Source organism: Sus scrofa, chromosome 2 (assembly GCF_000003025.6).
Source record: "Sus scrofa isolate TJ Tabasco breed Duroc chromosome 2, Sscrofa11.1, whole genome shotgun sequence".
NCBI classification, from domain to species: Eukaryota; Metazoa; Chordata; class Mammalia; order Artiodactyla; family Suidae; genus Sus; species Sus scrofa.
This window is the reverse complement of record NC_010444.4, coordinates 83,841,965-83,857,398: the sequence shown is the minus strand read 5'-3', so window position 1 is coordinate 83,857,398 and position 15,434 is coordinate 83,841,965. Positions and strand designations below refer to the sequence as shown.

The 15,434-nt window shown below is 37.8% G+C and overlaps 3 protein-coding genes across 12 annotated transcripts in view; 2 read left to right on the top strand and 1 right to left on the bottom strand.

Moving 5' to 3' along the window:
- Positions 1-5,182, top strand: part of FAM169A (family with sequence similarity 169 member A) — a 75,440-nt gene extending 70,258 nt beyond the window's left edge. For all 8 annotated transcript variants that reach the window (XM_013994901.2, XM_005661485.3, XM_003123704.4 and 5 more), the window contains one exon: positions 964-5,182. In XM_013994901.2, the coding sequence (XP_013850355.1) occupies positions 964-1,512 (549 nt within the window). In that variant the 3' untranslated portion in view covers positions 1,513-5,182. The remainder of the gene's footprint in view (positions 1-963) is intronic.
- NSA2 (NSA2, ribosome biogenesis homolog) lies at positions 6,167-13,506 on the bottom strand. Its single transcript, XM_003123703.4, has 6 exons — positions 13,319-13,506; positions 11,556-11,743; positions 11,313-11,463; positions 9,293-9,472; positions 7,290-7,482; positions 6,167-6,402 (listed from the first exon to the last, which is right to left on the bottom strand). The coding sequence occupies exons 1-6, from the start codon at positions 13,319-13,321 to the stop codon at positions 6,335-6,337; spliced, it is 783 nt and encodes a 260-aa protein (XP_003123751.1). The 5' UTR covers positions 13,322-13,506; the 3' UTR covers positions 6,167-6,334.
- GFM2 (G elongation factor mitochondrial 2) overlaps positions 13,503-15,434 on the top strand; it is a 73,379-nt gene continuing 71,447 nt past the window's right edge. The window contains exon 1 of one of the 3 annotated variants that reach the window (XM_013994896.2): positions 13,503-13,742. The gene's annotated coding sequence lies outside the window, so the exon portion shown is untranslated. The remainder of the gene's footprint in view (positions 13,743-15,434) is intronic. The other 2 variants (XR_001307056.2, XM_021084448.1) reach the window with 2 other exon arrangements.

The window sequence follows — 15,434 nt, the reverse complement described above, 5'->3', positions numbered from 1 at the left end:
TTTTTTTTTTTTTTTGTTGTTGTTGTTGTTCTGTTTTGTTTTTAATTTAAAAACAATTTTTTTAATTTTAATTTTTTTTCTTTTTATGGCCACACCTGCAGTATATGGAAGTTCCTGGACCAGGAAGTCAAATCAGAGCTACAGCTGCAGGCCTGTGTCACAGCCATGGCAACACTGGCTCCATAACTCACTGAGTGAGGCCAGGGATCAAACCCACAACCTCACAGAGACAATGTTAGGTCCTTAACCCACTGAGCCACAATGGGAACTCCCTGTTTTATTTTTTAGAGTCCACATGTAAATGAAATCAGTTGGTCTTTGTCTGACTCACTTATAAATTAAGCTTTTTTTTTTCCCCCATTTAGTATGATAATCTCTGGGTCCATCCATGTTGTTGAAAAATGGCATCATTTCATTCTTTTTTATGGCCGAGTAATATTCTGTTATATATATGTACCACTTCAAAAAAGAAATTTCATTTTTATTTTTGAATATTTTCATTTAAGGCTAACAAACTATTGTATAGCATTATTTTATTAGTGTCTCACATAATTATATGACTAAAGTTTGCACTGCCCTCACCTGACACGTAATAGTCAGCCTCAGTGGGATGGCACAAGGTAAAGTCCCAGGATTCTTGGTTGTGGCACCATTAACACCAACAAAGTAAAATCTGAATTGATTTATGGTCTTGAAGTATCTTAACATGCCTTAAGTACTCTTTGAGGTAATATCATTACTTTTATTGTACCTTTAAATTAAGAACTTAACGTATCCATATTACAATCTAAGACTCTTTTGCAAAAGTTGAGCTGCGTTCAGAATATGAACACACATGATTAACAAAAGTAATGAGTACTGAATTCTTTAAAATGCATTCAGGGTCATTGCATATTAGCGGCTGAGAATAATTTACGTAAGAACTAGATTGCAAAAGTTGTTCATCGGGCTTTTTGTTTTTAGACCTCACATATAACTGACTCAGAAATGTTGCTAGATGAAGGCCCATCTGATGACAAGGGGCACAGTGAGGAGAAGCTGCCTCTAGTCTCACGGAAGAAAGCCCATTTTGGGAGTTCAGACAATGTTACTACCATCCCAAACGAAGAACGGTCCGACAGTGGTTTTCCAAACTCTGTGATAGCTGAATTCTCTGAAGAGTCCATCTCTGAAAATGTGTCGCCCAACACGACTTCCTCATTGGAAGATCAGGGTGAGGAGGGGGTCGCTGAGTCCCAGGAAACATCCACGGCTCTTCCTCAGAGTTCTCTGATAGAAGTCGAACTCGAAGATGTGCCGTTTTCGCAGAACGCGGGACAGAAGAACCAGTCGGAGGAGCAGTCTGAAGCATCTTCTGAGCAGCTGGATCAGTTTACACAATCAGCAGAGAAGACTGTGGATAGCAGCTCCGAGGAGATCGAAGTGGAAGTGCCTGTGGTCGACAGGCGGAATTTAAGAAGAAAGGCCAAAGGGCACAAAGGACCTGCCAAGAAGAAAGCCAAGCTGACTTGAATGAAGAAGAAAGGCAGATGATAAATCCTCCTCTTTGTAACCTAACTGTTGTTTTTAAAATATGGCAATTAATAAATAGCATGGGGCATAGGACAAAAATTCCAAATTTTCAATTTGAACTTATTTGTGATGCCGTTTCCCACCCCACCCTCCCCAGTAGGACCTAGGAGTCACCGTTCTTTTTAATTTTTCAGGCTATTTTGTGTAAGTACAATTTTTTTAATTTTTATTAACCATGTTTCAATTTTGGGAAACCAGATCATACTATATTTTCTTTAGCAGTTGGGGATATCTGACCCTTAATATTTCAGAAAATATAAATGAAAATACTATGAGAGTCATAGGGTTTCCATCAATTGTAAGGATCACTGAAATCTTTTATACTAAGGGTTTTAATAGTAAACTTGGTGAAGGTTCTAGAAGTTTTATCTTAAATATCAAAACTAATCACTGTTTTTTAAATTGTAGGCATGCTTAAGCAGAAAGGTCAGTAAATTAGGATAAATATAACCTCAGCTAAATGAGAGCACAAATTCGGAAATCTATGGTCAGAGGTTCATGAAGGTGGTATTTTGGCCTCTTAATTCTTAGCTGAGGTGCAGTTTCTTCCTTTGACTTCAATGGCTGTGGAAAGATCCAAACAAAAGCTGTTTCCAGCTCACTCTTTACAACATCTGATGTTAATGGCACCACTAGAGATTTAACTCTGGCATGTAGGCACTAGTATTTAATATTTCATTTGAAGCTGGGAACTGTCTTTTCGTCCTCTTCCAGCTAACATGCGTAGTACTTTCCACAGGTGAGAACCCTTCCTAAGGCTTCTCCTTAATCCTGCCACTGCCTTTATTCTAGAATCTTCTTTATATTCCCCTCCGCTTTCTTCCACTTCGCTTAACACGTGGAGTAGTGATTCCTGTGAAAAGATCAGCCTGCCTGTCAGCTTATGCCCTTGGCTTCCATTTCTTTTGGTAGGTTTGAAACTGCGCCCCCAATCTTAGACCTGGATGGCAGGAAAACCTGCCCGAGGAGCAGGTCTTAACCTATGATTGTAAGAACTTAAGTCAGGTTGGAGTCTTGTTTCTCCCTTTGGGCTTGACCTGTTTTGTGAGGACAGGTTCCAAGCTATCCTAGGTGAGTACATTGTGTTGCTACAGCAAAAGGCTTTGCCTGGGAAAACTAAAAACAAACAAACAAAAAAACTCAATTTTTTTATTTTTGTATAGCAGTTTATTTAAAAGTGAATAAAATGGTTATTTTTAGAATCCGAAGCGAATCTTGAAACAGCCCTCCTCTTTGGAAGTATTATGTGTACTCAGATTTTCATTTAAGTTTGAACTTTGAGACCATTATTTTTTAAACTACTTGGTCCTTACATGAAAAGAAAGGTGTTAGGACTTTTCATTGTTTGAGGTGCTAAAGATTGATGTTAAAGGTTTATTCAGTCTGCAGTTGTGATGTCATTAAGTTTTATTTTGAGATGTTGGCATATTAGAGATTTAAAGTTGAGGTAAAATCTTCAGCAGGCAAAATAGCAAACCCTCCTTATTCACATAAAATGTTGAATATTTGTATCCCCTACATTTTCTTTGTTATTGGTCAGAGGTAAGCCAGATTATTTCATTCTGTGTGAAAATTAAGCACTTGGGCCATTTGTTTTCTTAACAGATGCTAATCAAGTGAAAGAATAAGTGTGACTAATACTAGTGTATCTATGAAATGTTTATGCTGTTTTATACATTTTGTGAGCAATTTTTGTTCATACCACAATTAGGGAAATAAAGATGTAGTAAATTCTTAACCTTTCCATTTTTAATTTCTTAAAATAGATTTAAACCCCTAACGTTTAGATAGTAAATTTTTTACTTGGATTCTTCCTTGTTCTCTTTAAAATACTTTTTTTTTTAGTTTAAGACTGAGCTCACTGACAACTCTTGATGTGTGAATATAGCCTCTGAGTTTACAAAAAAGAAATGTTGACTTCATACGTGAGCACTGATGACTAACAGTATCAATTTATACTTGGTAAACTTGTTTGGTAAACAGTAAGTGCATTTTAAGCAATTTTAAAACTTTGGGTTCAGCACACAAGAAAATTTTTGTCATATATTTTCTCGGGCAAAATGTTTTAGCGTTTATAGATAGTAGACAAAAAAGTTAGGTCCCATGGAACAACCTATTGTTCAGTAACAATGGGTTCTAATAATGAGTACAGAATTTGTAACAAAATTTATCCTCAATAAGGAATCTAAATAAAAATCTGATTACTTCTACTTTTTGCAAAGTTATTAGAAAAACTCTTGAGAATTGCAGAGGACTGAAATTTGATTTCAACCAGGTAGTCTAGTTGAGTGTCCAGTCACATTCTAGAGTCCTTTGTGAACTGTTTTTTTGTTTAGAAGTCTTATTCGTGGAGAAGGGCGTTCACTTCGGTTTGTGTAAATACATATATATTTCCTTGTGTAATATAAAGCAGACAGATACTAGCAGAATTTTAGTTCTACTTTCAAGTTTAAATTATTCAATTGCTAGATATCACAGAAATATATTTAAGAATTTATTATAAAGTTCCTCTACAACTTTTAACAGTGAGAGGGTCTATTATGATTTTTTATAAAATCAAATAGCATGACAGAATGTCAATCTTCTACTACTTAAAATGTGTCTATATTCATGGTGTTTCCATTCAGTGCAGAGAATTCTGGCAAGGATAAAAATTACTAGTGATTTAAAATTCACTTTTAGCTGACCACCAGAACATCACCTAAAATGGTTTCAGTGACTTTAGAAAAATACCTTGAAGGTTTATGATTGCATCAATTGAGCCTTTACCTGGTACCTACACATCTGCTCTTACATTCTGCTTTACCCTTAGGGATTACCTTCTAAGGTTTGGTCACACCAGCAAACTGAAACAGATCTTAATGTAAATAAAGAATTTATACTGACATTACTCATCTGTATAACAGTATTTTAGAAATTTCTGCCTTGTATGTCCACTAGTAGCAATATGGTGTTTAAAGTGTTATCCAGTCTTTTATGGGTGTGATTAGTTACACAAATGTTTGTGCTTCTGTTTATACGACGAGTATCAAGCTTTATTTGTACAAGATAGTTAACTTGCTTATTTCTGGTTCTGAAAAATAAGCTAACCTCAGTTCTGTATCCAGTGCTTATTACCTTTAGTTGATTTTTTTTTCTTTCACCCTCCAAATACTTGTCATTCACACATTACCCATTTTTATTAGTGGCAAAATCATTTGTTAAAATCTAATTGTAAGGAAGGCTCAGTTTCTGTTATCCTGAAATAATTGTATCGTAAAGGATAGTTATTCCCAAGGAACTAGCCTTGCTTTTCCTAAGTGTCTCTGTATTCTAAAACTTCTACTATGTTTATAGAATTTAGAAAAGATCTTACATTATTCAGAATGGCAAGACTTAACCTAAGACGTTTGTTTTCTTGGTAGTTTTTACGTTTAACAGTAGTGATTAAATCTATATTTTGTGATTGTTTCCTGGTGTTTTGAAATTCCTTCCCTTTTCCTTAATTTCATTGGTGAAGATATGTTGAGATGTTGAATTTGTTTAGACACTGATTTTGTTAAAGGCACAATTAATCACATTGGTTGTACTTTCAAGACAGAATTTAACAAATAAACAGAATTTAAAGCAATTAATGTGATTATAAATCAATGTAATATGGACATCTTAAAGCTCAAAGTCACAAACATAACTCAGATCACAGATTTGCTTTTGACAACTCTAAAACATGGCTTTTAAAATATTATTTAAGTAACTATAAATACATTTCTCTTTAATGGTGTAAGTGCAGTCTTTTTAAAACTATTTTACCTAGAATCATTTAAACACATTTTTACCATTTAAAAATATATACTTGGGAGTCCTGTTATGGCTCAGTGGGTTACAAATCCAGCTAGTATCTATGAGGATGTGGGGTTCGATCCCTGGTCTCACTCAGGGGTTAAGGATCCAGCCTTGCCGTGAACTGTGGTGAACATTGCAAACGAGGCTCAGATCTGGTGTTGGCTGTGGCCAGCAGCTGTAGCTACGATTCTACCCCCTAGCCTGGGAACTTGCGTATGTGGCAAGCGTGCCCCTAAAAAGCAAAAACAAGTTGAAACAAAAAACCCAAGTTTAGAATATAGAAAATGCTAAAATTGTAAATATTGCTTTCATGTCTTGAGTAGAAAATACAGTTTCAAGTATAGAATATTATATATGATGAATGAGAAGGGGAAAATGTTTAAAATACTAATTTCCTTACTGTAAGAAGTTAAGGATTAGTTAAGCAGTAAAAAGTTGTCTAAGTTCTGAACTTTATAGTGTAATGTGCCTTTGTTCATATACTCTGTATTTTCATTATAACTTTGTGTTAATGCTGTATTAATTTAGGATTAATAATCTGTGAGGTGGAAGAGACCTCAGGTAAGGTCTTCGATATGGGTTTATTGGCCTATCCCTCACATTTCAGTGTGCACGAACCTTTATGATAAAAGATATTTTTAATTACAGCTCTGTACTACTCAGTACCACTGATGAATGCAGATACTGAAGAAGTAGGGTAGTTCTGTAGCTGATTTTTTTAATCATTCAGTTTCATAAACATCTTAGACACTAAATAGACACAAAAGACCAATTTGTAAAACGAGGCTGTTTTAATTTTTTTTTGTAAACAATAAATAGTTTTCTTGATGACAGCAGACTTGAAAGGCTGACTGGTAGGATTCAGAAACATGAGACTAATAGTTTGCTGATGGTGTGTAGTCTTCATTAATTACAAGCAGTTGTCTATATTCAATTGCTGTCAAACCAGTAAGACTGCATTTATGCATCCATCATTTTCAGGATTGTTGGTAACCTGGGCATATTTTCCTAAGGAAAACAAGACAAAGAAGAGGGATGTTAACTAATAAAAATGAACTTTAAAAAATACATTTAACCTTTGCCCAAGGTATTTATAATTACCACTTTTTTAAATGAACAATAGTAGTATACATAAGATTTTATAAAATGAAATCACTCAAGACCAAACTTGAGTTCCAAATACAATTTTTATATAAATACTGTTTTTACAAATGGTGGTCAGCTCCATTCTGTTACTATTTTCTATTAACAAGCTTTTGCAAACTGACCTGAGCACAGCTACATTTCTACAAAATGCTTACTAGAAAAAGCATCTAAGTATTAAATAAGTTTCAAATCACTCCAACAACCTATTTTAAAATTGAGGTCAGCGAACATGAGTATGTACTAATGACTCAGGAAGATTCAGTCAAGTGGCTATAGTGGGTATTCTTACAAAGAACATCAAAGTTTAGAAATATGAGTACTAAAAGCAAAAAACTAATGAAAAGAATTAAGATTGCTACATGACTCACATTTTACGTTTTAATTATTACTGAAATGAGTGTGGCTATGTTGGATGTATGCCTTCCCTCATTCATGGTTAATTTGTATTTTCTTCCAATATTTTTCAGTTACAGTTGTTTAACTTCCCATCTGCTTTCCTCATAATTGCTTTTTAAATAAACAGCATAAAAAATATCTAGCAATGCAGTATACCTTATGTAACTTAAACCAGTAAACTAAGAAAAACTGTATTCACAACTACTTTCTACAAAAAATATTCTTCTAAAGATTTAAATTTGATTCACATCAAGTTTAATTACATTAAAATTTGCCATGTACTTTATGTCAGCTTGAAAATTTCTACCTCAGGACTGTAACACCAGCAGCCCCATGTTCAAAATTTTACTTACCCCATATGACCTTGCCTCCTTGTGTCACAAGGCCCAACTCACTCACGTTCACCTCAATGACAGTACCTTTGGTGATAACCCCCAGAGTTGTATACAGTGGGGAAGAGGGATTCTTCTTTACCCCAAGTATTGGCAGGCAAAAGGTGGCTTTCAGTTCAGGGTGTGTTACATGGGCCTTCTTGAAACGTAAGCCCTGATAAGGCAAATACAAGAACATGTTGAGTTGAAAATGTTAACAGTGATGAATAATGATTCTTTCTGCTGATCTTTCCCAATCATCTCCCTACCTTATCCCCTAAAACAGGATTGAATAATACCTAGATGAACCTTAAGGGATCAAAGGAAATACTTAGAATTAGTTCTACAGACTAAAAATCGGACAGTTATAGGAAAGTATGTGGGGGAAAAACCCCAAACATGGACTCCTGAAAACCAGAACCTAGCTACCTAGTGTCATACTCAGGTTCTCCTCTGTCCGCATATGCGTACTTACTGAGGACTTGCTGCATGCCAAGCACTATGCAAGAGCTCACCAACTGCGAATTAAATGTGATAACCTGGGAGTTCCTGTGGTGGCTCAGCTGGTTAGGAACCTGACTGGGTTCTCTCACTGGCCTTGCTTGTGGGTTAAAGACCTAGCATTGCCCCAAGCTGCGGTGTAGGTCAAAGATGTAGCTTGGATCTGGTGTTGCTGTGGTGTAAGCTAGCAGCTGTAGCTCCTATCTGACCCAGAGCCTGGGAACTTCCATATGCCACAGGTGTGGCCCTAAAAAGAAAACAAACAAACAAAAAATAAAGAGTCTTGGGAAGATAAATATTCAAATTTGAAAAAAAAAAATAAACATACCCTTAACAACTCCCCCTATTTTTTTTTTTTTAATGCCAAAACAAGGATCAGCAGGTTAGAGGACTTGTTCCCAGGTTAAGAGGCTTGAGGATGGAATCAAATTTATCCTGATTTCAAGTCTTTATATATTTCAGTCACCTTCCATGATGAAAAAGACAACTTCCTTTGTGTTGATTGATGGTTAATACTGGTCTAAAACTGGAGAGCCCAGAGACGTCTCTGTTACAGACCTCTCAGCTTCACCCAGTCACCTAGATACAGTCTTTTGGGGCGTAGCACTTTAGAGGCCACAACACTTTGCAGTCTCTTAAATTTGATTTTTGCCTGTATGGGGGTAGGGGGCAAATAGCAGTAACTCAAATTCTTAGTAACAGAGTCATTAATTAAGTTTATATACTATTCAGAATGCCTTATAGTTCTCGATTAGAAGCATATCTGCCAAGCTACAGAAAGCCTAGAAGAGCTTAACTAGCATACTCTCTCCTTGTGGAGCTTGGGAAGATTAAGAAAAACATATTCAGAAGATTATGAATATGAAATCAAAACAAGGGGAGTCCACGATGGAATCCAGAGATGGGTGAACATTTTCTGTAAATGAACATTTTATTTTAGGCTTTGGAGGCCACATGGTCTTACAAATACTCAAACTCTGGAAAACAGCCATAGACAGTGTGTAAATGAATGGGCATGGCTGTGTTCCAACAGAACTTTGTTTATAGAAGCAAGCTGTTTGACAACATTTTAATCCACTGAAAATTATTCAGTTTGAGAGAGTAACTGCCAACTTTCCCCTCTGATTCTTTGTTTTCCTAAGCAGGCTGATATCCAGTTGAGAGATTAATTCAGTCTGTTTAAAGGGATTCTGCAAAAATCTATCTTCACTTATATTTGGGGAGGTAAGGAGATTGGTTTTTGACCATCACTGCTGTCAACAGAAATTAAAGTCCCATTTTACTGTTATATTCTCTTTTTTCAGTGATTGCGTACTAAGTATTTTCAAAAGCATTAAGATTCTTTCTTTAGTAACCACAATTAAAAAGCAAGAATAGCCTAAAAACATCTTTCAGTTTTAGGAATTTCAGGAAAATGTCAAGTACTTGATCCACTTTAACCCAGGACCTGATATTTTAGCCACTGCACTCTAGCAGGGACTTACCATTGGCCTAATGAATCTTTCATATTTAGGGGGTTTTCGAGTAAAGCCGTCTCCAACAAAGCAGACTTTAGTGACCATCCTTTTCCAGGCTTTCTTCTTTCTCTTTCCCGTTCGAATAACTTTTAATACTTCTGTTTCTCCCTGGGCTCGAACTTTGGGCAGAGGGACTTCCCATTTTCCCTAAAATAGACCACAGTTAAAATTTATATTGTTAGTAAAAGATAGATAATGAGTATACAAAGTCCAATATTTTTTAGTTGTACAAAGTAGCAGATTCCCTATTTTTCTTAACCAAAAAGATTTTGGCTCAATTGTTTTCTAGAGGTGTGCACTGTCTCTTCACAAGCCCCAAATTAGTTCGAACTAGTTAAGTTTACATATGATGAGTACATTAAGTGATTTGCTTAAGCTAAAATCTTAATGCCTTGTTGTGGACAACAAATACCACCTGTAATAAGGCAGTAATTTCTCTAAGCAGTATACATGCTTGCTACTAAATAGTTAATAGTGTAAAACTGGAAGAGTGTCTCCATTTCTTTAACATATCTTTGTATTTCTGCCATGAATGGATTTTTATATTATGTTACTAGTAATATAAAATTGTCACCTGCTATTTTGTACCTGCCTAGAATGCAAATTCCATGGAAAATGTAAGCAGTGCAAGGCAGTGGAAAAATCACTGGAGCTAATATTAAGGTAGAGTTTCTAGAAGCAACTCAGATAGGTGCCTGTGAAAGTGATTTCCAACCTCCTGGACTTCAGCCTTTCCATCTGTAAAATGAAGGCGTTAAGTAGATAACCTCTAAAGTTTCTTTTGATGCTGAAATTCTACCATTCTAATTTTGATAATTACATACCAAAAAACAAGCAATAAGATATTTAAAACCAAATTTGCAGACTAAGTTTTTTAAACTCATGAATATGATACAGCATATTCTGCGGCTACCTAGATTTCTGTCATCCATAGGTGTTTAAAAAGAGTGTCTATGTCTTTTTCTCTGCTTTTAGCAGAATTTAACTTAATTTCACACCAAGTGCAACCCAGAAGTATTTTCTTTTTCTTTAATCTGAATTTTGAGAGTTCCCTGGTGATCTAGTGGTTAGGATTCCATGCTTTCACCACTGTAGCTTGGGTTTAATTTCTGGTCTGGGAACTTGAGATCCTGCATCAAGCTACTGCATGCTACAGCCAAAACAAATAAAAATTGCTCAAGTTTTATCTAAGTCAAAGCACTTACGATGCTTTCCACTATCCTACCAGTTATGGCAATGAAGGGCCGAAAAAGTTATCAATATAAAAAGCTGTTTTAAATTTTTTTTTTCTTTTTTCTTGGCTGCGCCCACTGCATATAAAAGTTCCCAGGCCAGGGACTGAATTTGTGATGCAGCTGTGACCTATGCCACATATGAGGCAACAGTGTATCCTTACTCTACTGCACAGGCCAGTGATCAAACCCATGCCTCAGTAGCAACCTGAGCCACCGCAAAGACAACACTATATCCTTAACCCACTATGCCACAGTGGGAACTCCCTAAATATTTTTTTAAAACTAAAGATGCATGGAATTCTAAAAAAAAAAAAATTTTTTTTGGAGTTCCTGCTGTGGCACAATGGGATGGGCTAGCGTTCTGGAGCACCAGGATGCAGGTTCAATTCCCAGCCCAGCATAGTGGGTTAAGGTTCAGGCTTTGCTGCACTTGCAGTTTAGGCCACAACTGCAGCTTGGATCTGATCCCTGGCCTGGGAATTCCATACGTCCTGGAGTGGCCAAAAAAGAAAAAAAAAAAATTTCTTTAAGTGCCACTGAATGTTCTGGTGATGAGAAAGCACTTCTTTAAATTATGTAAACATTTTATTAAAAATAAAATTTACAAAGGCTTCAACATCTAAATAATACAAAGAGTTGGACTTCAATTTTCCATTTAACTGAAGAAACAAACCAAGAACCTCAAATTTGAATTTAAATGATTCTCCTGAACAAGAACAACAAAAACAAAGACTTCAATTTTTATGGCTTACCGCTTTCTCTTTTCGTTTTTGTTTAATCATATTAGAAAGTACTTTAGCCCGAGACTGTCCCTCTCTGTCCAGTAGATATGCAGGTACTGCGCCTTGTGGAGTCTTTTCATCATTCTTCTGTTTGGTGTTTCTCTTTTCATGCATCTTAATACTACCAAGAAAGAAAAAGATTCAAGATTATCAGTTTTAATAACTATTACTCAAGAGACATTAACTTGGTACAACAAATAAATGATCACTTACGTCTTTTTCATTTGTATTTTCTCAGCATGGCGCTGTTTATGGTAGAGCTTAGCTTTCAGACCAATCATCTTTTTTGCCTTCTTTGAACGTTCATGGGCCTCTCGACCTTCCTTCTTCCTCTTTTTCTCATGGTAATCCAAACGATATCCATAGCGCTTACGGTGTAACTCAATATATTCATTTTGTGGCTATAATGATGAAAGAAGTGTTACTTTTTAAAAAAATTAATGACAATTATTCTAAAATATTTTCTCTTGAACAGCATAAGAAGTATAGAAAGTCCTATGGCATCCACTGTTCACTTGATTAAATTAATCTATTAATCCAATTCGCATGATGTAGGTTACATAAATTTTGATCCTGGATAACATGACACATCAGGATTAACATCTGTAATAATCTCAGTGGAAGTTACTGTGAAGGGAACTGTCTGAAATCCAATGGACCACAAATGGGACGATCTGATGCCAGAATCTCTCTTTTCTGAACATCAGTAACCTGGCTTTTCAATACCATCATTATTTGTATACTTTATTTGAAAATCTAAAATGTTATTCAGGTTTACTGAAGCATAATTTACATACATACAATGAAATGTGCCCTTCTGAGGTGTAGGTATAGAGTTATATAAGTTTTGACAAGCTGTACAGCTCTGTATTACCACAATCAAGATTAAAAATATTTCCAACACTCCTAAAATTTCCCTTGTCACTTTGAAATCAGTCCTCTTTTCCCACCTCCAACCTGATACCTATTGTTCTAGTTTTCCTTTTTCCAGAATGAAATGTAAATGGAATCTACAGTACAGACTTTTGCATCTAGTTTCTTTCACTTACCCCAAGGCTTGTCAGATTCCCTCAGGTTGTTGCACGTATCCTATTTCAACCCCTGTTACTGACAAGCAATCATTGGAGGATATACCACCATTTGTTTATTCATTTGTCAACCGATGGATACTTTGGCTGTTCTCAGTTTATAGTGAATAAATATTTGCACATAAGTCTTTCTGCAGACCTATGCTGAACTGTTTTCAAGGTGGCTGTATTATTGCTACGTTTCATTAGCAATGTATGGGATCCCTTTTTGCTTTTTAAGTGCATTTTTAATTTCACATGCCAATTTTGTTTTATTTTAAACACACCACCAGAGTCCATTTGTATTTTAAGACTAAAAAATAAAAGGTGTATACCCGACTCCAGCACGGAGAGTAAGTAACAATCAACAAAGTACTACGTTATCAGGTGTGGTGTTTTCAATATCATCGCTATTTGTACATTTTTACTTCTGTCACATAAACTTCGCAGCAACCGTGAAAAAGGTATGTGGAATGCCATTTTGTAGAGAAAAACATTAAACACAGAGCAGAAACAAAGTCTCTGGCAGTCTGTTGCGGCCTGTAAACCTGGCTCTGCAATTCATTAGCTGCTAGAGCTGAAGAGTGATGCGCGATTAAAGCCCGATTAAAGTGATTCCTATAGAGGAATCACAAGTCTCTGGCACTGATGGCCACACAACTTTGGGCGAAGCCAGGAATTTAACACAGTGAAACCTGTCAGGCTCCACAGCTCGTTCTCTGGTAAAAATTCTACTCTGTCCCAAAAGTGAAGTTTTCGCTGCACAGAGCGCACCTCAAAGTCCACCCTCATTCCTTCAGCAGCACCTCACTTCCGCCTACCACCCCTCACCGCCAGCCCGAGCCCCTGGGCCCCGCCACCTCTGAGGCTCTAGGACAAGAGTGCGAGTGCCGGAGGCGACCTCCTCACCATGGTGACGGCCGCCGAGCCACCCGGCGGAGCAGCGGGGACGAGAAGAAACTCTTAATTTTCGGATCTCAGAGATTCACCAGCCGACTCCACGCCGGCCGCGACAGGAAAGGGTCGCTTCTAGAACGACCGACCTCACAGAAAGCACAAAGCAGCCGTTCCGAGCCGTCGTTCTTCAGTTTCAGCTCGAAGGGCGGAAGTTGCTGGCCGGCGGCATTTGGGAGAGGTACCGCCGGAAGTGGTGAAGTGCCACGCCTGTGGAGGCGGAGCAAAAAAGGTTGAGGTTCCATTCACCGGTATTCCGGCGTTCAGGCAGGTAGGAGATAGTGACGTGAGGCCTTTGCAGGCGTGAGTGCCACCGGCACCTCTGCTCTCACCAGCCCGGCGGGGAAAGGCGGAAATACGGAATGCGACCGAATGCCAGGTGCGTACCGGGCCGCTTATTGCTACTCCAGCGTGCCTAGGACTATGCCCCACAGTGGCCACCGGCGACCTTCTAGGATGCTATAGCCAGGAAAATATGAGGACAGCAAGGTCTCGCCCTTATCACTCCCCAGCCCTGTGTCCGCCCACGTGTAGGCTTTTCTCTCTTTTAAGCGAGAGCGACTGATCTTTGCTCCTGTCGGCGTGTGTAATGTGTTCATGATTGAGAAGAATGACGAGGAATGAAAACTTATTGTAGAGGAAAGTAAAATTACTGGGTCTCTACTGTCAGAAAAGACAACGTCCTGTTTTCGGGGACTAATTTCTGAAATCCTGAGGACTTTTGGTGCACAGGACGATGTTGAGTGGATTTGTTTTAAGAAGATCCCTTCTTTTGGGGAGCTGATGGTAGTGGAGAAAACTTGGAAATGTATTTGGCATGAGTAAATATAAGTTCCAAGTGTTATGAAGCACAGAGAAGGAAGTAAATTTGTAGGAAATTAGCAAAGTCTTCTAAGCTGGGCCTTGAAGATCAAATAGAAATTTACCAGGTGTGTGGCATTGTCAATTCCAGGACTGCTTTCAGGCAGTGGTGTCAAGATGTCAGAGCATGGTGTATCTGGGGAATTTTGGTGGGAGTTGCTGGTATAAGGTAGGGTACAAGGCTGTGAAGGTAGTTTGGATCAGATTTGTTATATTAAGAAACTTTACAAGAGTTCCCCCTGTGGTGCAGTGGGTTAGGGACTTGACTGCAGTGTGGGGTGGCCCTCTGAGGCTACGGTTTTATTCTCAGCCAGTCATGTCACTGAGCATGTCCCTGTGGGGCTCCTGGGCACAAAAGCCTTTCTCTATCCCCCCTTTCTTGTTTTTAGGAAATGGGCCTCATTCAGCCTCCCCTGATTCTCCCTAAGTTCCAAGGGACAGGTTCAGACAGTTGATCATCAGGGAAGGAAAGGGATACAAAGACAAGGGAGGAGCAATCAAGAAACATTAGCCTTGGGGCAGGATCCTGGTTCCCTCTCAAGGGATACACATAATTATATAGGGATCTTATATACCGAAGAGAAAAGTTATATTCCTTCCGCTTTTTTTTAGAAGTGAATACTTTAAAATTGAACAGCTTAAAGTCCTTCCTTGTCCTTCTCACTGGCTTGATTGCATTCTGAACACAGTCACCTGTAAGCTAAAGATTAGGCACCCTGAGCACAGTTGCCTGTGGGTTAAAAATCATTAGCACATGGTGTTTTTTTGGAACTTTTCCAGTTTTAATCTCTGATCAATAGTGCCTTAAAATTTTTTTTGATTGTACTTGATTTACAATGTAAATATGCCCTTTTTGCAAATACTGTTATTTTAGGCAATAACCCAGAAGACCACCATCATGAGCCCCTGATGTCAGCTTTGATTCCCTCAAAGAAAGAAAGAATTCATGTCTGCCCCAATCCTGATTCCTATATGAAAACCTGTTTTTCTCCTTTTTACTATAAAACTCCCCCAAATTCTTCCTAACGGGGGGGGGGGGCACAGTCTTTAGGGCATTAGCCTGCTGTTACCCTCCTTCGCTTGGCAAAGCAATAAAGCTGGGTTTTTTTTTTTTTTTCCCTCCTTCACCCACAATCCTAACTCCACGTTTCTATTCGGCAGTGGCAGACAAAGGCCGAGTTTGGCAGCAGTCACAGTGGGTCGAAAGGGT